Source organism: Oncorhynchus kisutch, linkage group LG1 (assembly GCF_002021735.2).
Source record: "Oncorhynchus kisutch isolate 150728-3 linkage group LG1, Okis_V2, whole genome shotgun sequence".
NCBI lineage: Eukaryota > Metazoa > Chordata > Actinopteri > Salmoniformes > Salmonidae > Oncorhynchus > Oncorhynchus kisutch.
In genome coordinates this window covers 25,448,503-25,475,381 of record NC_034174.2, presented here as the reverse complement: position 1 = coordinate 25,475,381, position 26,879 = coordinate 25,448,503, and the positions used below count along the sequence as shown (strand labels likewise).

The 26,879-nt window shown below is 43.1% G+C and overlaps 1 protein-coding gene across 5 annotated transcripts in view; it reads right to left on the bottom strand.

Annotated features, from left to right (window-relative positions):
* Nucleotides 1-8,342: 8,342 nt before the first annotated feature.
* cadpsa (Ca2+-dependent activator protein for secretion a) overlaps nucleotides 8,343-26,879 on the bottom strand; it is a 160,140-nt gene continuing 141,603 nt past the window's right edge. For all 5 annotated transcript variants that reach the window (XM_031806363.1, XM_031806401.1, XM_031806435.1 and 2 more), the window contains 2 exons: nucleotides 11,239-11,343; nucleotides 8,343-10,467 (listed from right to left, as the gene is read on the bottom strand). In XM_031806363.1, coding sequence (XP_031662223.1) covers nucleotides 10,294-10,467; nucleotides 11,239-11,343 — 279 coding nt within the window. In that variant the 3' untranslated portion in view covers nucleotides 8,343-10,293. The remainder of the gene's footprint in view (nucleotides 10,468-11,238; nucleotides 11,344-26,879) is intronic.

The following is a 26,879-nucleotide window of genomic DNA, read 5'->3' as shown; positions in this document are numbered from 1 at the left end:
ATAATCTGATGTGCAATTGTGTTGATTCCAGCCATTTGTTAATTTGGGTACAGCACTTCCCCTCAGTTGATTATCAGCTGTTGTCAGTGTCCTAATCCCAAATGGACCCCTAGACCAGTTGTGTAAAGTACTTAAGTAAAAAATAATTTAAAGTACTACATAAGTCGTTTTTTTGGGGTATCTGTACTTTACTATTAATATTTTTGAGTATTTTTAAAAATAATGTACTTCTTACTCCATGCAATTTCTTTGACACCCAAAAGTACAGTTTGAATGCTTAGCAGGACAGGAAAATAGTCAAATTCACGCACTTATCAACCAAACATCCCTGGTCATCCCTGCTGCCTCTGATCTGGTGGACACACTAAACACACATGTTTCGTTTGTAAATTATGTCTGAGTGTTGGCTTTCCGTAAATTTTAAAAACAAGAAATGGTGCCATCTGGTTTGCTTAATGTAAGGAATTTGAAATTATTTATATTTTTTATTTGTCTTTTGATACTTAAGTATATTTTAGCAATTACATTTACTTTTGATACTATTGATACTATTTTAAACCAAATACTTTTAGACTTTTTTTACTGGGGAACTTTTACTTTTACTTTAATCATTTCTATTAAGGTTACTTTACTTTTACTCAAGTATGACAGTTGGGTACTTTTCCCACCACTGCCCTAGACCCTATGCACTTGTGGAGATCTGTTAATAATTCATATGGTAAATAGCTCCATCTTGTCCATTGATTAGGTGAGTTTTTGCCATATTACTTATACCAATCAAACTCTCTCAGATCTCCACAAGTGCATAGGGTGTGGGGTTAAGTGGTCCATTTTGTATTGGGCCAGACACACCTGGGCCTCGAAATATGATTATTTGTCTCAATAGTGTGCAGCGAATTCTACTAGTTGAAAAGCCGAAATGAGTATGACATCCTAGCATTTAAAGCATGCTATATTTTTTTGAAATTTCACATACTACAGTACATTCAGAAAGTATTCCCACCCCTTGACTTTTTCCACATTTTGTTGTGTTACAGCCTGAATTTAAAATTGATTAAATTTAGATTTTGTGTCTCTGGCCTAAACACAATACCCCATAACGTCAAAGTGGAATTATGTTTTTAGACTTTTTTGCAAATTAATAAAAAAATGAGTCAATAAGTATTCAAACCCTTTGTTATGGCAAGCCTAAATATGTTCAGGAGTAACAATGTGCTTAACAAGTCGTATTATAAGTTGCATAGACTCACTCTGTGTAAAATAATAGTGTTTAACATAATTTTTTAATGACTACCTCATCTCTGTACCCCACACATACAATTATCTGTAAGGTCCTTCAGTCGAGCCATGAATTTTAAACACTGGTTCAAACACAAAGACCAGGTAGGTTTTCCAATGCCTCGCAAAGAATCGCACCTGTTGTTAGATCGGGAAAAAAATAAAAGTAGACATTGAATATCCCTTTGAGCATGATAAAGTTATTAATTACCCTTTGGATGGTGTTTTAATACATCCAGTCCATACAAAGATACAGGCATCCTTCCTAACTCAGTTGCTGGAGAGGAAGGAAACTGCTCAGGGATTTCACCAAGAGGCCAATGGTGACTTTAAAACAGTTACAGAGTTTAGTGGTTGTGATAGGAGAAAATTGAGGATGGATAATCAACATTGTAGTTACTCCACAATAATAAATGCAATTATAGAGTGAAAAGAAGGAAGCTTTGTACAGAATAAAAATATTACAAAATATGCATCCTGTTTGCAATAAAACTGCAAAAAATGTGGCAAAGAAATTAACTTGATGTCCCGAATACAAAGCATAATGTTTGGGGCAAACCCAACCCAACACATCACTGAGTACCACTATTCATATTTTCAAGCATGGTGGAGGCTGCATCATGTTATGGACATGCTTGTCATCAGCAAGGACTAGGGAGTAATTTTTAGGAGAAAAATAAACAGAATAGAGCTAAGCATAGGCAAAATTCTAGGGGGAATCCTGTTTCAGTGTGCTTTCCATCAGACACTGGGACACAAATTGACCTTTCAGTAGGACAACAACCTAGAACACAAGGCCAAATATACAATGGAGTTGCTTACCAAGCAAAAGCTGTTATTAAGGCAAAGGGTAATTACTTTGAAGAATCTAAAATCTATTTTGATTTGTTTCACACTTTTTTGGGTTACTACATGATTCCATATATATTATTTCATAGTTTTGATGTCCCCCGACCCACCCCTGTCTCAGTCTCCAACATCTATGCTGCAATAGTCTATGTGCCGAGGGGCTAGGGTCAGTCTGTTATATCTGGTGTAATTCTCCTGTCTTATCTGGTGTCCTGTGTGAATTTAAGTATGCTCACTCTAATTCTCTCTCCCTCTCTCCCTCCCCTTCCGGAGGACCTGAGCCCTAGGTTCATGCCTCATGACTCCTGGCCTGATGACTCCTGGCTGACCCCAGTCAAGCTGGTTGTGCTACTGCTCCAGTTTCAACTGTTCTGACTGTGGCTAGGGAACCCTGACCTGTTCACCAGACGTGCTACCTTGTCCCGGACCTGCTGTTTTTGACTCTCTCTCTCTCTCTCTCTCTACCACACTTGATGTCTCGACTTCTGAATGCTCGGCTATAAAAAGGCAACTGACATTTACTCCTGAGGTACTGAACTGTTGCACCATCTACAACCACTGATTATTATTTTATTTATTTATTTTACATTTGATTGATTGAATGATGAGCGTGCTAAGACGGACGTAGTACATCTAACTATTTGTTCAGACAGAATTCAGAACATGGGCCGTTATGACAGTGTTCTCCCTGTACGCCAAATCAGAACCCGTAGGATAAAGAGACATAAGAAGACGATGAAAGTTCTTACAATATTACATTTCTCTAAAACAGGCTATCGGCAACATGTGCACCATCATGTCAGAACAGTAGGCTAAGTTATGAGGGTGAAAGGGACCAAATGATTAGGGTGAGGCACATGAGCTACTAACAGCTTACTGGACAACATACACTTAGTATTACTTTCTTAGCTACAATATACATATCTCCCTGGCAAATTACATCATTTATGCAGCAGCATACAATACATTTTTGAACTCACCTTGTTGTGCTGTGCTTACTTGAACAGGAAGGTGGTGCGACGGTCCTTGTGGGCAAATTTTGTCATCAAAGTCTGGCATTCACTGAATTTACAGTGCTTTCAAGACAACTGAAAAACTGAACTGAAAAACTGACAACTGAAAAATAAGGTTGAATCATGACGTCAGTGATCTTCAGCTCAAAGCTCTAGAAAGAGGCCCGAGTTTCCGACTTGCGTATTTTCGCAGTTGGAGCTGTCTTAATAAAGTCTGAGATTTCCCAGTTCCGAGTTTCCAGATGTTTTGAATGCTGCAGAAGTTATGCTGGATTGACAGCATGGCCAATGTATTCAACCTTTTCTGGCCCATGGTGTTGAATGTTTATCCTTTTAAGCTTTCCTTTTTTTATCCTTTTAAAAGAAACCCTTAAACCCAGACTTGGACCACAATTTGTGTCCAATGGCCAATGAGCAATGATACATTTTATCTAAAATTTCTCTTCATATGACAAGGATTTTCCAGTAGATTTTTGACATGATTCATGAAGATGCCTGCTTGTCTAGCTAAGATTTTGAAAGTATGATGTTTACATAATCAGTCCAATCAAACCTACGGTGTCACGCCCTGGTCTAAGTATTTTGTGTTTTTCTTCATGTATTGGGTCAGGCCAGGGTGTGGCATGGGGTTTTTGTATTGTGGTGTGTTTTGTGTTGGGGTTTTGGTGTGTATGTATTGGGATTGTAGCTAGTGGGGTTATCTAGCAAAGTCTATGACTGTCTGGAGTGGTTCTCAATCAGAGGCAGGTGTTTATCGTTGTCTCTGATTGGGAACCATATTTAGGCAGCCATATTCTTTGAGTTTGTCGTGGGTGATTGTCTTTAGTGTCGTTGTTCCTATCGCTTTGTTAATTTACACAAGTATAGGCTGTTTCGGTTTTTGTTACGTTCTTTGTTTTGTAGTGTTTGTGTTAATTCGTGTTTTACATTGTTCATTAAACATGGATCACAATCTACACGCTGCAGTTTGGTCCGACTCTCCTTCACACCTAGAAAACCGTAACAGAATCACCCACCACAAAAGGACCAAGCAGTGTGTCAACAGGCAGGAACCGCAGGAGAAGCAACAAAGGCAGCAACAGCGGCGCAATGAGGATTGGACATGGGACGATATATTGGATGGCAAGGGTTGCTACACATGGGAGGAGATCCTGGCGGGAAGGGATCGCCTTCCATGGGAACAGGTGGAGGCACTTAGGAGAGCAGAGGCAGCCGGAGAGAGGAGCCGGCGATACGAGGGAACACGGTTGGCAAGGAATTTCTTGGGGGGGGGGGGGGCTCACAGGGAGTATGGCTACACCAGGTAGGAGACCTGCGCAAACTCCCTGTGCTTACCGGGGGGCTGGAGAGACCGGGCAGGCACCGTGTTATGCAGTGGTGCGCACGGTGTCCCCAGTGCGGGTGCATAGCCTGGTGCGGTATATTCCAGCTCCTCGTATCGGCCGGGCTAGAGTGGGCATCGAGCCAGGTAAGGTTGGGCAGGCTCGGTGCTCAAGAGCTCCAGTGCGCCTGCACGGTCCGGTCTATCCAGTACCACCTCCACACCCCAGCCCTCCGGTAGCAGCTCCCCGCACCAGGCTTCCTGTGCGTGTTCTCGGTTCAGTACCACCAGTACCAGCACCACGCATCAGGCCTACAGTGCACCTCGCCTCTCCAGCGCTGCCGGAGTCTCCCGTCTGTTCAGCGCTGCCAGAGCCTTTCTCCTCTACAGCGCTGCCGGAGTCTCACGCCTGTTCAGCGCAGCCAGAGCCTCTCGCCTCTCCTGCGCTGCCGGAGTCTCCCGCCTGTTCAGCGCAGCCAGAGCCTTTCTCCTCTACAGCGCTGCCGGAGTCTCCCGCCTGTTCAGCGCAGCCAGAGCCTCTCTCCTCTCCTGCGCTGCCGGAGTCTCCCGCCTGTTCAGCGCAGCCAGAGCCTTTCTCCTCTACAGCGCTGCCGGAGTCTCCCGCCTGTTCAGCGCAGCCAGAGCCTCTCTCCTCTCCTGCGCTGCCGGAGTCTCCCGCCTGTTCAGCGCAGCCAGAGCCTTTCTCCTCTCCTGCGCTGCCGGAGTCTCCCGCCTGTTCAGCGCAGCCAGAGCTGCCAGCCTGCATGGAGCAGCCAGAGCTGCCAGCCTGCATGGAGCAGCCAGAGCTGCCAGCCTGCATGGAGCAGCCAGAGCTGCCAGCCTGCATAGAGCTGCCAGCCTGCATGGAGCAGCCAGAGCTGCCAGCCTGCATGGAGCAGCCAGAGCTGCCAGCCTGCATGGAGCAGCCAGAGCTGTCAGTCTGCACGGAGCTGTCAGTCTGCACGGAGCTGTCAGTCTGCACGGAGCTGTCAGTCTGCACGGAGCTGCCAGTCTGCACGGAGCTGCCAGTCTGCACGGAGCCGCCAGAGCTGTCAGTCTGTAAGAAGCTGCCAGAGTTGTCAGCCTACATGGAGCAGCCAGAGCCGCCAGTCAGCATGGAGCAGCCAGAGCCGCCAGTCAGCATGGAGCAGCCAGATCTTTCAGTCTGCCAGGATCCACCAGTCAGCCAGACACTTCCAGATCCGCCAGTCAGCCAGACTCTTCCAGATCCCCCAGTCAGCCAGACTCTTCCAGATCCGCCAGTCAGCCAGACTCTTCCAGATCCGCCAGACTCTTCCAGATCCGCCAGTCAGCCAGACTCTTCCAGATCCGCCAGTCAGCCAGACTCTTCCAGATCCGCCAGTCAGCCAGACTCTTCCAGATCCGCCAGTCAGCCAGACTCTTCCAGATCCGCCAGTCAGCCAGACTCTTTCAGATCTGCCAGTCAACCAGACTCTTTCAGATCTGCCAGTCAACCAGACTCTTTCAGATCCGCCAGACTCTTCCAGATCCGCCAGTCAGCCAGACTCTTCCAGTCAACCAGACTATTCCAGATCTGCCAGTCAACCAGACTCTTTCAGATCTGCCAGTCAGCCAGGATCTGCTGAAACCACCAGCCAGCCAGGATCTGGTAGATCTACCTACCTGCCCGAGCTTCCTCTCACTCCCGAGCTTCCTCTCACTCCCGAGCTTCCTCTCACTCCCGAGCTTCCTCTCACTCCCGAGCTTCCTCTCACTCCCGAGCTTCCTCTCACTCCCGAGCTTTCTCTCACTCCCGAGCTTTCTCTCACTCCCGAGCTTTCTCACACTCCCGAGCTTCCCCTCAGTCCTGATCTGCTCCTCAGTCCAGTGGGGTTCTGGGTGAGGACTACTAGGCCATGGTCGGTGGCGAGGGTGGACTATCCAGGGACGCGAGGAGAGGGGACTAAGACATTGACTGAGTGGGTTCCACGTCCCGCGCCGGAGCCGCCACCATGGACAGACGCCCACCCGGACCCTCCCTATTGTTTTGAGGTGCGTTCGGGAGTCCGCACCTTAGGGGGGGGGGGGTTCTGTCACGCCCTGGTCTAAGTATTTTGTGTTTTTCTTCATGTATTGGGTCAGGCCAGGGTGTGGCATGGGGTTTTTGTATTGTGGTGTGTTTTGTGTTGGGGTTTTGGTGTGTATGTATTGGGATTGTAGCTAGTGGGGTTATCTAGCAAAGTCTATGACTGTCTGGAGTGGTTCTCAATCAGAAGCAGGTGTTTATCGTTGTCTCTGATTGGGAACCATATTTAGGCAGCCATATTCTTTGAGTTTGTCGTGGGTGATTGTCTTTAGTGTCGTTGTTCCTATCGCTTTGTTAATTTACACAAGTATAGGCTGTTTCGGTTTTTGTTACGTTCTTTGTTTTGTAGTGTTTGTGTTAATTCGTGTTTTACGTTGTTCATTAAACATGGATCGCAATCTACACGCTGCAGTTTGGTCCGACTCTCCTTCACACCTAGAAAACCGTAACATACAGTAGATATAACGTGATTTGACATCATTTTCTGTGGCCAATAACCTTGAATCTTCTTGGATGGGCACTTCTAATGTAACTCTGTCAGCACCCGAGCTCAGCACCCAAGATTTTGGGGTGACGTTGTGTCCCCATGAGTGACAGAACACTGAGCCAATCGTAGCACAACTAGAGAACATTACCAACTCCTACAGTACGTTCCGTATTTTCCGCTGGCTGCCCCACAACTACCGTAAGCACTGAGCTAGGCTGAAACACCTGCATTTTGGAGCTGCCTTTCTCACGAAAGCAAAAAAGAGACCATGTTTGTATGCGGCTTTACTAACTCAATGATTGTTTTACATTGTTTGCAATCTGAAATGGGACACGTATTAATGCCAAAATAACAAAATAACATGCCCTGAATGACGGGTTGCCACTGGTCTGCTCAATCGGAAATAACCTTTTACATTTTGATTGTGCAAAAGACTCCAAGGAACACGTACATGTCTTCTTTCCCCCCCTACAATGGTCACAAGTTGCGCAGGACACATTAGAAGGGACTGTGACAAGACTGCAATTGAAAACAATGCATCTCTTTTTTTCTACACACACAATTATTACCTGATGATTTTCACAGATAATACACCTTTCCCATATTCCGACATTTGACATATTTTGTACAACTAATTTCTACTCTCAATTCCTAGCAATGACAAAATATGTTTTCACCCTTCATCCAGACCATAGGCTTGTTCTCGAGTAAGACACATGATTTGCTTGTTTTTTGTTTTGAATCACCTTATTCCCACAACACTAGGTCTAAATCTTGTTTTTGTCAATTTTCTAAGAAGGATTTGTTGTTCGCCCTTCTCTGAAATAATTAAAAATATCTATCTTTTAATTTGTGGGTTTATTAAATTTAATCCCCTTGACTTTACTGATATCTGTCATCTTGGCCCTGATTACTTTTTTTTTGTTGCAGAATAATTTTAATCTGGTGGAGATCTGGCAAAGTCCATATCATCTTTGGCCATTCTTCCAATCTTCTTCTGGGCTGTAATATAAACTCTGAAGATGAGTGATGCTTTAATCCAACACACTAATCTCAGACTCTTTTCTTGGGACATTACCGTGACAGGAAGGGGGGTAGACAAGGGGTTACAAGGGCAGGGTTTTTAAATATGTTTTTTAATATCTATTGTGCATTCAGGTTCAGGGAATCCGTTAACCTCATCAGTTTGAATATGTTTTTCTTTACATAACTCTTTACATGAACCCTTTACATTAATTTGTATGGGCAGATTAGTTACATTTCCTATAAGTAATGTTACTATTGAAGTGTCCCTTCAATTTCCAGGACGTCACAAGATAACAACAAAGACACATGAAAAAGCACAGATAGTACAGATAGTTGTATTTTTATTTTGTTGGCCCCAGTTCTGTAGCCTGGGTGCCAGTCTGTTTCTGCTCTCTTGTCAACTGCTTATGAAATTGGTTTGACAATGACAATGGAGAAGGCAAAAGCACACACAGATCTGGGACCAGGCTACTAGTTTCGTAGCCTCCCATAAGGCAGAAGCACAATAACTCCAGCAGTAACTTTACACAGAGAACAAACACACTTTTTGTGAGGATACCTGGGACATACAGTAACTGCACACGGGGCAATGTACAGTGTGTGTATATAGAAAACAGCGGCAGAGAAAAGACTGGCATACATCATCTCTCACAATCCAGATATAAAAATGTGGAAACATCTCCTGGAATGGCTGAAGTATAGGGGACACAGAAGAAAGTCTATTTCCCCTTTATGATTTCATATTTTTGTGCTGACTGCTATTATACAGTGAGCTTCAAAAATATTGGGACCGTGACAAATGTGTTGTTTTGGCTCTGCACTCCAGCACTTTGGATTTGAAATAATACAATGACTTGTAAATAAGAATACAATATGTTTCTTAACACTTCTACATTCATGTGGATGCTACCATGATTACGGCTAATCGTGAATAATGATGAATGGGAAAGTTAAACATAAATATCATACCCCCCAAAAAATGCTAACCTCCCCTGTTATTCTAATGGTGAGAGGATAGCATGTCTTGGGGGTATTATGTGTGTCTAACTTTCATGGTAACATCCACATGAATGTAGAAGTGTTTAGAAACATATTCTATTCTTATTTACAATAAAATACTATACATTATTTACCATTCAATTCTATTGGGAATGAAATGATCTGAAATACAACCAAAACCAACAACAAATGCATCCAACAAATTTGTAGTCACAAGCTTGATGTAGTCATTGTGTGCTATGAATATGGGACCAATTATTTTTTACTACTTTAAATGGGGGGACTATGTACAAAAAGTACTGTAATTTCTAAACGGTTCACACGATATGGAGGAAAATACCCTCAAATTAAAGCTGACAGTCTGGACTTTAACCTCATTGACTTTAACCTCACTGTCATTGAATAATTAAAATCCAAAGTGCTGGAGTACAGAGCCAAAACAACAAAACATTTGTCACTGTCCCAATACTTTTGGAGCTCACTGTTACTAATATATATATATATATATATATATATATATATTTTTTTAACATAAAATGATCAATAAATACATCCACAAGCTATAACAACGAAACAATGAAAATATTGCATTTTAAAAAACGACATTGTTTAAAAAGGGGGCTAAATGTTTTACCAGTGAGGGAACATTTTTGTAGTAGTACTGAATTCAGTCGACAAAAGTCAATTCTACATTGATGTTGTTAAGAGGATGGATAGCTACGTTTTATAATGTATTGCAACCTAGATACAAACAGGTTGTCTGTCTGACTGTGGTTTGGTTCCCTTTAGGCAGTAGACATTCACTCTGAGAGGAATAAGAACAATAGGAGGTCCTACTCTCCTCCTCACAATGATGTACCATTACTGTTTTCACAGTACGTTAACAAAGCGCCTCAACAGGTTTGCATTCAACATGGACACACCAAGCATTACCCCCAATCATTGTACTTAACCCCACATACACATGGTTCTCCATATTGCTTAGGAACATTAAGGAGTGGATTTAGGAGAATGAGCCAGAAATCTCCGCTAACTTTTTTCATAAAACACCTACAATTTAGTTAAACAATTAAATATATTTCATAATTATAATATACTATATACTATACTAATATCATTATAATTTCTATATTCAGTTATTCATTTGTATTTTTGTTCCTTTGTGGGTATTTCTATCTGACAGAGAAAAATAACACAGTTGGTAGGTACAGTACATGCATTGATTCACAGGTTAAGACGGATGCGAATGGCCCCTTCATCCCGTGATGTTGATCTAGACATCATCATCGTCTTCATCACTGTCCTTCATGGATATGCCCGCCATCCCTCCTTCCCTCACCGACGCCGTGGCCTCCTCCAGGGTCAGTCTGTTCCTCACCGTGTCATACATCTTACTGTTCAGAGTGGAGTCCAGGACGCCCTGCAGCCGGAAGTCACGGTACTTTTTCTGGAAGAACAAACCCCCAAGAGAATAAAAACACTGGTCGGGGTTGGGACTAGCACACAGAGGAAGCATTCTCAGTCAGTTGCTAAGGCAAGAGAGGACATGAAGCCAGGAATGCACTGCAATGTTTGGGTACATCTTGATTGTCTAGGGTGGCCTCCTTTCCTCATCTCCTTTCCTCCATCTGAATCATTAAAGAATTAGACAGGTGACAGCAGACAGGTGTTATAATGCGTTCACCTAACCTGTGTTTTCATATCAGTAAAAATGCAGCGGACACAATGAGAAGAGGACACTTAATTGTTCACAATATTTTAGACCTTTAGCAAATTACCCATGAGTAGCATTTTCCCAATAGACACGTGTACTAAATCATCAATACACAAGGCACTAAAAACTATATGTTGCATGTCAGGCCAGATCCCATGCATGCATGTACTGATCAGCCCTTACCAGTCACCACTGCATGTATAGGGAGACAGTCTCTCAGAGAACAGAAATACATGTGTGACGTGATGTTATGCTGGTAGGATTTAGTAGTTACTGCTCACACTGTAATATTAATACAGGTTAAAGAACCAATTGTTGTCACTACTAGGCTTTATATCAACCCAAGAGAAGGTAGCTCACAACTCATTTAATAAGGGTCACAGATTAAGACGAGAAATGTTGGAATTCTACACTACTTGATTGTGATATCTATCGATCTATATATATTACTTTGAACTAATAACCAATTGGTTTGCGAGGCCCTGGTTGCTGAGCTTGTCTTACCTTGGCTACTCTGATTAGGATCTTGAGCTGGTAGACATGGAGCTGCAGGTCCATCCGGTCAGTTAGCCACGTACCCAGGAGGTTCATGGTGCTGGTGTACCATTGCTGCAACACAAAAACACAGCATTCTCCAGCAAAACACACACACACACACACACAGACAACCAGAATACAGAAAAAGAGCAGAACCCACATTTCATCGGAATTTACACGCTCACTCCTTCAGGCCCTCTGTCTTTCTCCTTTCGTCTCTATCCCCCTCTCATTCTCTCTCCATCTCAAAAACTCCCTCTCCGTCTCTTTCACTCACTCATTCCCCTCTGACTGACTCCCTCTCGCTGTCTCCCTCTCTCAGCTGAGGGGAGAGTAAACTGGAAGAACTTCTTCTATAACCGGAGCAGCAGCTAGTCGGAGAAGCTAGCCGAGAGGCTCCAGATGTTTATCTGTGGGCTGAGTCCTGTTTGAAGTCTAATTGATTGGTAATGATCAGAGCAGGCTGATGCTAATCAGAGTGGACCAGTGCTCAACAGTCAGAGAGAAGCAAGGAGGAGGGGGACATATCTGGGGTGACTGAGTTTGTGTTGCTGAAATTCACTCTGTCAACGAAAGGCCTTCTGCACTGTCCTTTTTACACATGTACAAAAAAGACTCAATAAATATGAGAACAATTTTTCAGTCCACACGGAAAATGTTCTATCAGGGAGCTCAATAGAAAGTAGGTATCAGTAGCTACTTGACATTTCAAGTGAACATACCCCAGTAGTGACAACAGTATACACATCTTCAGTTCCTGCTCCACGAGGTGACGATGTAGCTACTCCTTGGAGTTGTGCTAGGGTAAGTAAGAGTACAACATAAAGGCCTGAATCACTGTGGTGACCTGCTGCGTGTGTATCACTGTGGCAGCTTCCTCTCTGCCGCTCTGTGCCTGTGAAGGTATCGCCATGGCAGCAGGGCTGTGATCTCGGCCCAAGCACGACCCCCCATCTAGAGGCCAGGCATGGAGTGACTGCTCTCTCTCTCTCTCTCTCTATCTCTCTCTCTCCCTCACCCTCATCTTTTCCCTCTGCCGGTCTTCCATCTCTCCCTGTCAGCCTTAGCCTCCACATGCTCTCCTCTCTTTCTCTTTGCTCAACTCTCTCACTCACTTTCATAACCTCTGAATAGGGTTATTTCATCACTCCCCCACTCATTATTACTTGAACCCATTATTTCACTCTTCTGTCACATTCTCCTTCCCAGTCTCAGTTCTGATAATAACCGTCAGTCATCTTCTAGAGAACACTGGTCATTTATGATAAAATATGACATTTCATACCAAACAGAAGCTTCTAAGAGGTTTCTCTTAAGTTGACCACATTCCACAATGAAGCAGCAATGAGGAGCAGTGGGATATATACGTGTGGGTGTGTGTGCGCAAGCGAAACTTGGAGACAGACGGACTCTGATGCCAGGCTTGTGAAATGAACAGTGATGGCACTCTTGCTTTGTTCAACTATGAACAGACTAACAAACCCTAACCAATTTCTCAGAGCAGATGAACACACCCAGGAACTCACTCTTTTTAGGCTCGATTGGGATCAGCAGGAGGCTAGCAATAGCTGACAGCCAAAACACATGTAATATGGCTCTGAATAACTAATGTCAAAACCCAACAGGGACAAAATCTGTGACATTCTAACGAGTTCTGATATTAGGGATTGGATAATGGAGGTTTTGGGGGGTTGTGTGTCTTTGTGTGTGTTCGTGTGTTCGTGTGCGTACGGGTAGGAGTTCCAATGCTTCATCACACACATACATACATGAACATCTGCAGGACCCATCCCCCTTGGAGTGACGAGCTGGGAGGCAGTGAGACCTCCTGCCCCCTGCAACACCAACCTCCTCCCCATGCCCCTTCTTCACCACCACCACCACCACACACAACACCCGGCCTTGAACCTGGTGTTCACACTCATATCTGACATGTTACAGGAAGCCATAACGCCTGGCAGGGGGGCAACCAACAGAATTCAGTGCAAATCTGCACACCCCTCCCCTTGTATCCCAATGCATACACACATACACCCGTCCCACAAATACACACACATGAATACATTTACATACATGCGCATACACACATGCATATACAACCCCCCCCCCCCCCTTTTCTTTCACACACCTCATGGGTCCTCACCCCTCCTTTGCGAGGCTGGGACAGAGGACTGGTAAGGGGTCGGCTTAGGCCTTTGTGCTGGGCCCCCAAAAATCACAAAAAAGCAGGAATGCTGGAGGAGAGGCAGGGCCCTCCATGGGGGGTACAGGGGGATTACAAGCAACCTGCGACTCTGCCTCTTCCTGCCCTTGCTGGTGGTAATGTGTGTGTGTGTGTGTGTGTGTGTGTGTGTGTGTGTGTGTGTGTGTGTGTGTGTGTGTGTGTGTGTGTGTGTGTGTGTGTGTGTGTGTGTGTGTGTGTGTGTGTGTGTGTGTGTGTGTGTGTGTTTGTTATTGTGTGTAGGTCTGTGTGTGTGCATGTGATTGTGTATGTGTCAGTGCTACATACCAGATTGGATCTGGTCTGAACGGGCTGGGACCTTGCAGTAGGAGAGAGTGTACTGTATTTGTGTGTGTGTCAGTGCTCCACAGATTGGGCCTGGTTGGTGCGAGGCTGGGGTGTGTAGTAGGTGTCCTGCTGGAACCCAGCTGTGTCTGCAATTAGCGGGAGGCATGGAATGATGATTGTTGCTGCGACAATGCTAATGCAAAGCGACAGGCATAGTTCTAAAGGAGAGGGGAGGTCGCTGTGTTTCAGAGAGACATAATGCACCACTACTTTTTCCTTCTTCCACACACACACACACACACACACACACACACACACACACACACACACACACACACACACACACACACACACACACACACACACACACACACACACACACACACACACACACACACACACACACACACACACACACACACACACACACACACACAGTACGCCTCCACACTCCAAGCCCCTTAAAATGAAAACCAAACATTCTTAAAAAATCCATTAAAGAGTGGTAGGGCCGATCGAAGGCACAACCTTTCTCCAGCACTCTTGGCCAGGATGTCTAGTGCAGGGCTTTGTTAGTGGTTAAAAAGAGCTGTCCACACTGGTCTAGCTGGCAGCTCGGGCCGCTAAATTAGGCCCCCCAGTGGGCAGCTGAGGGGAGGACCCGGGGGTTGAGAAGTCTTTAAATCTGACTACAAGACATTATGCACTTACGACAAAGGGGCAGAGTAATCCTACCTGCTTGCTTTTCACCGCTGCTGCCTGCCTGTTATTGTCTGATTTATAGCTCATGAGAGGAGGCCCATTGATGACGGAACTCAATTACCATAGTAACCCACACCGGTGACCCCCAGGTCCCCCCCCCCCATTAGGGCTAAGCTGACCCCAGGGGTAGTCAGTCCTTTCACAGGAAGCTGACGGCCCTAACCATGTCCCTCCACGCTGGGAGAGCACCGCCACGGCTGTAGCCCTCAGATCCTGCCAGCGCCCTGCGCTCTGCTCTAACCGCTCTCCTTTCTACTCCTCTAAACCTCGGGGAGCGCAGTGCTCTGAATGGCAGAATTGAAATAAAGTTTCAGGCTCAGCAAGCTTATGGGCTTCAAACTGTTCTGATTGTGCCGCTTATACAAAGGAGAGCCCAGCCAACAATTAATACGCTTCAGCGCAACCTTAAGTGGAACAAAAATCCTCTGTGTGCCCAACCACTACTAGATCGCTATGATAATCAGTCTTTCTTTAAAATAAATTTGAAATAAATCAGGTTAACAATAAGTGTTCTTTGCATATCTAACACAAGGCTAACATAAATGTTTATATCAAATGAAAGCAAGCGAGAGGGTCTCAATCGTTTCTGAACTGTTTTCTGTTGAAATCCGAGTCTCTCACAAAAGCACCAGTCACATTACACTAGTGAGTGTCAGTTGAACTGATTACAGTGTCCAAATAAGAGAGTAATTTACAAAAACATGGTTAAAAAAAGAGAGAAAGAGCTTGTTGTGAGGAACGAAACGGTTGGAATTATTGGCTACGCAGCGTCATTGAGTAAACACACAATAAAGGACAGAAAAGCTCAGTGGAGAAAAAAACAGAGCCACGGTCTGAGCAAAGTGAGCCATTCTCCTCACAAAAGGCCGCTTAGAGGCGGATTGAGGGGCTCAGAATGACGGGTAAAACACTTGTGGGCTTCAGACTCTATAGGGGGAGCGAAATGGAATAAGCCAGCAAGCACTTGAGGATCCCGCCGAGCACCTGAATGGGAAGGAGGGACGGGGGGGCGGAGAGGGGGTGCAGAAGGTGAATGGCCTGCCTTTCGGGACCAATTTGTCTCTTTTCACCCTTTTCCCCTGCCTCTCCGCTGACAGATGTACAAAGAGGGACCCGCACTGAGCCTCTCATCCACACGCACCCGCAAGCAGCTGTCACTTTTGTCAGACAAGTTAATCAAACAAATGCCACCATACCTCCCTTTAGATAAAGAGGGAGAAAGAGAGGGAAACAGAGAAAGAAAGACACAGAGAGAGAAAGAGAGAGAAAATGGTGTGTGTATGTAATGTATGTGTGATCAACCAACCCGATCACCCCCCTTCACCAAACAGTGGGACTTGTCCCACTCAACATAAAAGACAGCTTCATTTAACTTCCATTTCCCTCATCTTATGTTATTCATCCATTCCTGCCCTCATCTGGTTTTGACCACTGACATGGACCTCTGGGGTAAGTCAGAAGGGATTTATGCCAGAGTCTGAGATCACAGTGAGGGTAGATGGATGGAAACAAAATGCTCCCTCAGTCATTATAAAGAGTCTAAGCTGCTTACAGGCTTCATTAAAAGGAAGCGAAACCTTTTGACATATTTTCAACAGTCACAGTGAATCAATATACTACCTGTTTGTTATCCTTAGTCTTTTTTTATTCTATCCTACTATTGTTCAGATTCATCATCCATTCTAGAGACTCTTTTCACTATTGGTTTATATCAACATAATGAGATCATGGGTTTACATGGAAAAAACACATCATTGTGGTCCTCTGTGGCTGAGTTGGTAGAGCACTGCACTTGCAATGACAAGATTGCAGGTTCAATTCCTGCTGGGACCACCAATATTAAAACGTATGCAGGCACTACTGTAAGTTGCTTTGAATAAAAGTGCCTGCTAAATAGCAGATATTATTACATATATGTTTTGTTTTAATATCCTAAGAATAGCCTGCGTTATGTTAACATGTCCTCATCCCCCTAAGCCATAAACACATTTCTTCAACCATATTTGTGACAACGTAGATTTTCCAAGAGTAAATGACACTTTTGTTTTAATAGTAAACATGTTCTCTTTTTGTTGATGTAATTTGATATGAAGTTAATCCAACTGATAAAGATCAACAGCACTAAACAAAACATTTCAATAAGTAAAATACACGTCATGAATAGTATAGTAGTATAGTATTCAATAAGGCCAACACAGTATTTCATTTGTAAAAGTGAAAAAACGAATTCTCCAAAATTAAACACTGGATGGAGAACAACAACAGCAGATAAATCATGGGTAGCTATTTATAATAACTCCACCTAATAAAGTATTTATAATGGATTAGTAAATAGTTTATTCATAATTTATAATTCATTACTCCATTCATAAGATGTTTACTATAATGCTTTTTTGGCTGAGAGTTACCTTTTTCGTGGAGTTCACAAACTGGAAATCCCATTACTAACAAGAACTCAAATGTTAAATAGTTTAATAGTTCTGGGTTGACTGAGATTAGACTACTCTGGAGGAGAACTGCAATCCACACTTTGTTTTTGGTAGAAAGGTCACTGCCATGAAACGCTTATGTTAGCATTTTCAGACTAAAAGCTTTATTTTATTACAACAATGTGACTGCTTTGGAATAAAATGTTCAATATATTTTCTTAAGCATCCAATGTATTGTGAGTTTATTGTTTAACCATTGATGTGTTTTAGAGGTCATTTTGAGACCTTAAATAGCATCAGGTACTGCTGGAATGTATACCAATGGCATGTCAATCTTCTGTGAGAAATTACACTAGTCATTCAAAACATTTATAAAGTATTTATAAAGTATACAAGTGCATTCGGAAAGTATTCAGACCCCTTGACCTTTTTCACATTTTGTTACGTTACAACCTTATTCAACCCTTTTCTCAATCTACACATTACCCAATAATGACAAAGCAAAACAGGTTCAGATAAAAACTGAAATATCACATTTACATAAGTATTCAGACCCTTTACTCAGGACTTTGTTAAAGCACCTTTGGTAGTGATCACAGCCTTGAGTCTTCTTGGGTATTACAAGGTAAGACCCAATTGCAGACTGTGTGAAGTAACAATGTATATTGTAAAAATGGGGCAAGCAGACAACAGGTCAAGGCAGGCAGTGGTCAATAATCCAGAGTAGAGACAAAGGTACAGGACGGCAGACAAGCTCAGGGTCAGATCAGTCAGAGGTCGGTAAATCCAGAGGTGGAGTAAGGTACAGAACGGCAGGCAGGGTCAGGGACAGGCAGAGTGGTCAGGTGGGTGGGTACAGGGTCAGGACAGGCAAGGGTCAAAAACCAGAAGGACAAGAAAAAGAGAGACCAGGGAAAAACAGGAGCTGAGACAAAATGTGGGTAGGCTTGAACAAACAAGACGAGCTGGCACAGACAGACAGAAAAAACAGGTATACATACCCAGAGGATAAGTGGGGAAGATGGGCGACACCTGGAGGGGGGTGGAGACAAGCACAAGGACAGGTGAAACAGATCAGGGCGTGACAGGTATGACACTACAAGCTTGGCACACCTGTATTTGTGGAGTTTCTCCCATTCTTCTCTGCAGATCCTCTCAAGCTCTGTCAGGTTGGATGAGGAGCATTGCTGCACAGCTATTTTCAGGTCTCTCCAGAGATGATTGATCAGGTTCAAGTCCGGGCTCTGACTGGGACACTCAAGAACATTCAGAATTGTCCCGAAGCCACTCCTGCGTTGTCTTGGCTGTGTGCTTAGGGTCATTGTCCTGTTGGAAGGTGAACCTTCACCCAATCTGAGGTCCTGAGCACTCTGGAGCAGGTTTTCATCAAGGATCTCTCTGTACTTTGCTCAGTTCATATTTCCCTTGATCCTGACCAGTCTCCCAGTCTCTGCCGCTGAAGAACATCCCCACAGCATGATTCTGCCACCTCCATGCTTCACTGTAGGGATGGTGCCAGGTTTCCTCCAGATGTGACACATGGCATTCAGGCCAAAGAGTTCAATGTTGGTTTCATCAGACCAGAGAATCTTGTTTCTCATGGTATGAGTGTCCTTTAGGTGGCTTTTGGCAAACTCCAAGCAGGCTGTCATGTGCCTTTTACTGAGGAGTGGCTTCCGTCTGGCCACTGTACCATAAAGGCTTGATTGGTGGAGTGCTGCAGATATGGTTGTCCTTCTGGAAGGTTCTCCCATCTCCTCATTGGGTTCTTCGTCACCTACCTGACAAAGGCCCTTATCCCCCAATTGCACAGTTTGGCTGGGGCCAGCTCTAGAAAATGTCTTGTTGGTTCCAAACTTCTTCCATTGAAGAATGATGGAGGGCACTCTGTTCTTGGGGACCTTTAATGCTGGAGAAATGTTGTGGTACCCCTCCCTAGATCCTTGCCTCAACACAATCCTATCTCGGAGCTCTAATTCCTTCAACCTCAAGGCTTAGTTTTTGCTCTGACATGCACTGTCAACTGTGGGACCTTATATCAAATCAAATAACATTTTATTGGTCACATACATATGGTTAGCAGATGTTAATGCGAAGGTAGCGAAATGCTTGTGCTTCTAGTTCCAACAGTGCAGTAATATCTAACAATTCCCAACAACTACCTACTACACACAAATCTAACAAGTAATCAAACAATTCCCCACCAACTACCTTATACACACAAATCTAAAGGGGTGAATGAAAATATATACATATAAATATATGGATGAGCGATGGCCGAACGGCATAGGCAAGGTGCAATAGATTATATAAAATACAGTATATACATGTGATATGAGTAAAGTAAGATATGTAAACATTATTATAGTGGCATTATTTAAAGTGGCATTGTTTAAAGTGACTAGTGATACATTTATTTAAAGTGTCCAGTGATTGGGTCTCAGTGTAGGCAGCAGCCTCTCTGAGTTAGTGATGGCTATTTAACAGTCTGATGGCCTTGAGCCAGAAGCGTTTTTTTCAATCTCTCAGTCCCAGCTTTGATGCACCTGTACTGTCTTCTACTTCTGGATGATGGCAGTGTGAACAGGCAGTGGCTCGGGTGGTTGTTGCCCTTGATGATCTTTTTGGCCTTCCTTTGACAACGGGTGGTAGTCATTTAATTCAGTTGTCTTTGCCTTCTTGGGTACAGGAACAATGGTCGCCATCTTGAAGCATGTGTGGACAACAAACTTGGATAGGGAGCGATTAAATATATCTGTAAAAACACCAGCCAGCTGGTCTGCGCATGCTCTGAGGACACAGCTAGGGATGCCTTCTGGGCCAGCAGCCTTGCGATGGTTAACACGTTTAAATGTTTTACTCACGTCAGCCACTGAGAAAGAGAGGGGGGCCCGCAGACTTTGTTAGCGAGCCGAAACAGTGGCACTGTATTATCCTCAAAGCGGTTAAAGAAGGTAGTTTGTGTGGAAGCGTGACGTCGGTATCCGTGACGTGGCTGTTTTTATTTTTGTAGTCTGTGATTTCCTGTAGACCCTGCCGCATACGTCTCGTGTCTGAGCCATTTAATTGCGAATCCACCTTGTCCCTGTATCGGCATTTCACTTGTTTGATTGCCTTACGGACGGAATAACTACACTGTTTATATTCAGCCATATCACCAGACCTCTTTCCATGGTTAAATGCGCTGGATCGCTCTTTCAGTTTTACGCGAATGCTGCCATCCATCCACGGTTTCTGGTTAGGGTAGGTTTTAAATGGTCACAGTGGCTGATTGGAACATATTCCTGTCCGCATGATCAAAACAATCTTGGAGTGTGGCTTCCGATTTGTCAGACCAGTGTTGAATGGTTCTCGTCACTGGTACATCCTGTTTGAGTTTCTGCCTATAAGCCGGGACGAGCAAGATGGCATCGTGGTCGGATTTGCCGAAGGGAGGGCGGGAGAGGGCTTTGTATGCACCACGGAAGTTAGACAAGCAGTGGTCAAGAGTATTAGCCCTACGTGTCGTGCAATCAATATGCTGATACAATTTAGGTAGCATTGTTCTCAAATTTGCTTTGTTAAAATCTTCAGCTACAATAAATGCAGCCTCCGGATATATAGTTTTCAATTTACATAAGAGTCCAGTGAAGTTCCTTGAGGGCCGTCTTGGTGTTCGCTTGAGGGGGGTTGTACACAGCTGTGACTATAACTGACAAGAATTCTCTTGGTAGGTAGAATGGCTGACATTTTATTGTAAGAAATTCTAGGTCGGGTGAACAGAAGGACTTGAGTTCCTGTATGTTGTTATGATTGCACCAAGAGTTGTTAATCATAAAGCATACACCCCCGTCCTTCCTCTTCCCAGTGAGGTGTTTATCTCTGTCGGCGTGATGCATGGAGAACCGATTCCAACAATATATCTCGAGAAAGCCATGTTTCCGTGAAACAGAGAATGTTACAATCTCTGATGTCTCTCTGGAAGGCAACCCGTGTCTCGAATTTCGTCTACCTTGTTGTCAAGAGACTGGACATTGTAGTAGTATACTCAGGAGCGGTAAGCAATGTGCCCATTTACGAAGCCTGACCAGAAGACCGCTCCGTCTGCCCCTTCTCCATCGCTGTTGTTTTCGGTCAGCTGCTGGGATTAGATCCATTGTGCTGGGTGGTGGTCGAAGAGAGGATCTGCTTCGGGAAAGTCGTATTCCTGGTCATAAAGTTGAAGTTGCTCTTATATCCAATAGTTCTTCCCAGCTGTATGTAATAAGACTTAAGATTTCCTGGGGTAACAATATAAGAAATAATACATAAAAAAACGAAATACTGCATAGTTTCCTAAGAACTTGAAGCGAGGCAACCAGCGAGGAGACCATCTCTGTCGGCACCATTAAACAGGTGTGTGCTTTTCCAAATCATGTCGAATCAATTGAATTTACCTCAGGCGGACTCAATAAAGTTGAAGAAACATCTCAACGATGATCAATAGAAACAGGATGCATCTGAGCTCAATTTCGAGTCTCATAGCAAAGTGTCTGAATACTTATGTACATAAGGTATCTGTTTTTATTTTTAATACATTTGCAAACATAGCTAAAAACCTGTTTTTGCTTTGTCATTGTGGGGTATTGTGTGTAGATTGATGAGGAACAAAAATGTATTTCATCAATTTTAGAATAAGGCTGTAACGTAACAAAATGTGTAAAAAGTCAGGGGTCTGAATACTTTCCGAATACACTGTAAATAGCCGACACTTTAAATGGGGCCAGGCAAAAATACTTAACTAATGATTAGTAATTGGTTTATAAGGAACTATATTAAACATCTTATGAATGATCTTATGAATAATTATTAAATACTTTAAAATGTGTTAATAACTGTACAAATGTAAAAGTAATGATAAAACAATTATGAATCGACTATTTACTAATCCATTATAAATACTTTATTATGTGTAGTTATTATAAAGTGCTACCAAGTGTACTTTCTTTTCACACTTAATGTCTAAATATACAAACAGTATCCAAGATGGCGTAGCAGTCAGACGTCTTGTCGTGTCGTGTCCCTTGTATATATTCATTTTTTAAAACATATTTTTCTTCGCATATCTTTTTTGCACACAATGTATATAGACTCTCTTTTTTTTCTACTGTGTTATTGACTTGTTAATTGTTTACTCCATGAGTAACTCTGTGTTGTCTGTTCACACTGCTATGCTTTATCTTGGCCAGGTCGCAGTTGCAAATGAGAACTTGTTCTCAACTAGCCTACCTGGTTAAATAAAGGTGAAATAATTTTTATTTTATTTTTTAATGTCTTTCCCGAGAAATTACATTTTACAACTTTACATTAATAGTATTGTCAAAATAAATACATAAATAAGACATTGTATAGCTAACGTTGAAATTAAGTCATCTCTTCAACATAGAAACAACTCAGAGTTCTCACCCTAGGTCTCATTAAAACCTTCGTTCCTTCCTTCTTTCCCTCCATTTAGCTATCCTTTATTTGGCCCTGGCTCTCCTCTCTGTCTGCCTGACCCACCCTGCCACAGTTAACTTTGCATGCTGCACAAGAAGCTCAAGTTGATTAAACTGTTCACTTGGCTCTGCTCTGCGCTTGGCCAGAGCCTGCAAAGTGGTCAAGTGTTCGGGACAGTGAAGTGGTATTGCATCAGGTCTGTCACAATTATCCTTGTCATCATCATCATCATCATCATCATCATCACCACAAGCACAAACCAGCAGCAACAGAAACAGTAGTAAGCAGCAGCACAATCCTAAATCCCAATCCCAATCTAACCCCTCCCGCCCTCCCCTCCGCTGCCCCATGCCAGCCATAAACTAGTTTGCTGCGTGGCGATTAAAGCGTTTTAACTTAGTCATAACGTGCAATCTCGCAGATCTGATAACTACCAAGGTCAACGGAAATACTTCAAATCAATCAATGGGCTGGGCCCTAATCCCCAGGAGGCAGATTAAGTGTATAATTGACCCGTGTAATCTGTGTAGCTGTGGTTGGCCGGGGAACAGCTAGAACTAGCGCCCACCACAGGCAGCTCTCTCTCTGTTCCCTGGTGCTGGAGGCTGGAGGCCCACACCAGGCAGCTAGTGTATCAGTGAAGCGCTGGATTTGGCCCCAGCTAAAGAGATGTATTTTTTAATCAATGATATCTGCATTAAGTCGATGAGCCCTTACGTTAAGCACAGCTGTTTTAATCTTCATCTCTTCAGCTGTTCTTTCAAGATCTACCAGAAAGAGTAGTAGGAGGAGGAAAACAAACTCGCTCTCATCCCGCTCCATCCCTCCCTCTCCCCCTTCCCCTCCCCATTTCCCTGTCCCTGAATTTAACAAATTTAGCCATCTGACTGCGAGTTTCATCTCTTTATCGCTGCATACAATTTGGTGCTGCTTAGGCAGCTTGGAAAAATCTGTCCTCTGTAAAAACCTACAGCACATCATAAAAGCCATCTGTACTTTGGGAACAGTTCTGCAAGATTAATCATTACTGTTGAATAATACCTGCATCGCTCCCCCCCCCCCCCCCCCCACAAACACACACACACACGCACACACACACGCACACACACACACACACACACACACACACACACACACACACACACACACACACACACACACACACACACACACACACGTCCAAGCCTCAATTTTCACAAACAAAATTGTATTATTAAAGCAATCACAGAAAGATTGGATTGTAAAAATGGCATGAATCAAATAGTATTTTTCTCACTGAATGCAATAACAATTCAAAAAAACAAGTTGTTTCACCCTCTTGGCATTTGCACAATGAGCTACAGAGCTGTGCCTAGACAGCAATCTTTACTGACAGAGAAGAGCTCAAATCTTCAAATAATAACAACATAGGCATTATTCACCTTCTAATATGTCTCCTATCCTAATTCATTTCTTGGGCGTTGTTGTTTTCTTAACACACTAATGTATACCCATATGGTCAGTCTGATGTCAAGCGGCACCCTGGGCTAAAGGCAGTGCTGCTGACACATATTTAAATAAAGTGAACCATATCCATGTAATCTCCTTAGGCTGCATTTACACAGGCAGTCCAATTCTGATCTTTTTACTAGTAAATGGTCTTTTGACCAATCAGATCAGCCCTGAAAAATATCTGATGTGAAAAGATTTGATGTGATTGGTCAAAAGACCAATTAGTGGAAAAAATATCCAAACTGGGCTGCCTGTCTAAACACAACCTTATGGTGGACATGACATCTAATGATGTCTTGGAGAAATCCATGTCTCCACTCTAATTAACCCTGAGGCGGTATGCCCTCCGATCAACTGGCCTCCACACACACACACACACAGACACAGACACAGACACACACACACACAGACACAGACACAGACACAGACACACACACACACACACACACACACACACACACACACACACACACACACACACACACACACACACACACACACACACACACACACACACACACACCTAAACCCTTGACTAAATGTCATTAAGACCCAAGGGACAGGGTAGGGGGAACAATTGAAAACATAATTTTTCCCGAGGAACGTTTTATGGAGTTACTCCTCAGCCATTGCTCAGGTCTAAGGCTGAGGGTGGGTATTAGAATGGATCCTTAGGAAGGGCCCTAGTCATACCCCTCACACTAAAATCTGACCCTAACCGGGTACTCAACTCAATTAATATTTGAGAAGGTGCGGTCACACAAATTTCCTAGATGGCAAAGGTCCGAATGGGTATTGGCATTTATTGGCATAGGAACAAACCCCCACCTTACAATCTATGTAACCCCAAACTGTTCAAACGGTTCACACCCATCTTGTTGCTGGAGAGTTTTGTTTTTGTTTTGTTTTTAAGGTCATACACATTTTGCCATGAAGCTGAGGGGGAACACCAGTGCCCTGGGCACATGACTACAAAATGTTGTTACCCTAACTTACCTATCTAGCTAAAATGGGCTAGTAGTTAATCACCTGGCCATTTCTGACAGGTTATAAATAGCTCTCTAAGGTCTGTCAGTGAATGACATAAGAGGAAAACTGCCCATGTACTACAACATTTGAAATTGCACCTTGTGCATTCTACAATTACAACTCTCAACAGCATTGAGTCGAAGGCCAGAATGAGTCCCCCCCCCCAAAAAAATATTGTTTTAATTTATTTTTAATTTATTTTTAAGTCGGGACCCGTGGTCCGTATTGACCCCGTTCTGGGTCCGGATAATCTGGCGTTCCCCTGTTGAGTATGGCTGCTCTATAGGGCTAAGACATGCCCACCACGCATCTGATTGGTCTGTTGGCTCCTTCTAAAGGAGCTATTCTAATGGGTACCAATCCTACTAACAAACTTGGGGAGACAAATCATTACCGGTCAAAGGAAGATCAAAAGACAGAAGAGAGAATTTAGAATTTGGTTTTGGTCTGCACGTGTGAAATGTACATAATGGATATTCATTTGCAGGCATTGTGTGATTTCAAAAGTAATCCCCTTATGATCAGCAGTACACAGAGTAATAATAATGTTCAGGCCAAAAGGTCCTTTTATAAGGTCAACATCCTCATCTATTAAATTGTTTCTATTATGATCAAATAGAATTCAAATCTTGTCTCCTGATAATCTTCACAGCCATCTATTATGGGATGCCATCAACACACATCAAATTAAACTCAATTTCATATCAAAATGGATATCCTGGATGGGCAGGGGGGGAAAAATAGTTGATTTCTTGAAGGCAAAAAACTATTTCAGTAAAAAAGTATTTAGCCAACATAAAGGCATTTTGATTACACTTAACTTTACAGTTGGCTGTTCACATGTTTGTTTTTTTGTCTGATAAATAACATTGTAAAATGGTAATAACTTCAAGATTTCCTTAACATTTTTAATAATAATTCATCAAAACAAGAACCACTACATAATGGGCAGGGGTGCAAATACATTTTCGGGATATAACAATTATTTCAGCGTAAACTTAAATGACTAAAACCAAATAGAAAGTACGGTATGTAGAAAAGATAATGGATTTATACATTTTTCAATAATCCTCCATTTATTTTGTCATAATGTTTACGCATAAGAACACATTAGCTTAAAAAAGGCTAAATGTTATCTCAGCTTCATGGCAAAATGTTTAAAATTGCACCATTTTCTTTCAGCTCCATGGCAGGATGTGTGGCATTACACAAGATTAGCTTTGAAACTGCATCATTTCTCTCAGCTGACAAGATTATATTTTTGACTTATTCTTTGGTCTGTATGTTTTTTTTACCGCTTAACCTTTAATGGTGGGTCGCGACTCAAAAGACACCTGAATTAGTGGGTCACAAAGCAAAAAAGTTTGGAACCTCTGACATAGCATTTGGCATCAGTCAGAAGTAAGCACCAGAAAGTACTCATGTTACCCTATGAACTATTTAAAAGAAATAGCATCTGAAGCAAGACTAACGTAAAACAGTATGTTTCTGTCTGACAGGATCCAAATGTAGTTTACAGACAACAGCACATGCTACTGTGTAATTTGTAATAGAATAAATGATTATCCCTGGAATTTAAAGAACAAAACAAATAAACAATCAAATCAAGTCTAAGTGGTATGATCCCCATGTGCTTTGGATCCTTCTATACAGTGTGATCGGGGGTGTCGGTGAAGGTAGAATGTGTTTGCCTAAGAAGCAGTAACTTTTAAGTGATCTGATCCTAGACTAACTCGTTTGAGGGAGCCTCACCATTTGACCCTCATTTTGACAGCTTAAGAATGTAGAGATGTTGCCAAACCTGACTGTAATACTCACAATATTAAACTAGTCCAAGTGCTATGTAGAGTAATTCAAACAATAGTCTCTGTTTTGGCAGCATCCCTGCATTTGTGTGCTGTCAAAATGTGTCCTTCAGTGTTGTTTGCATG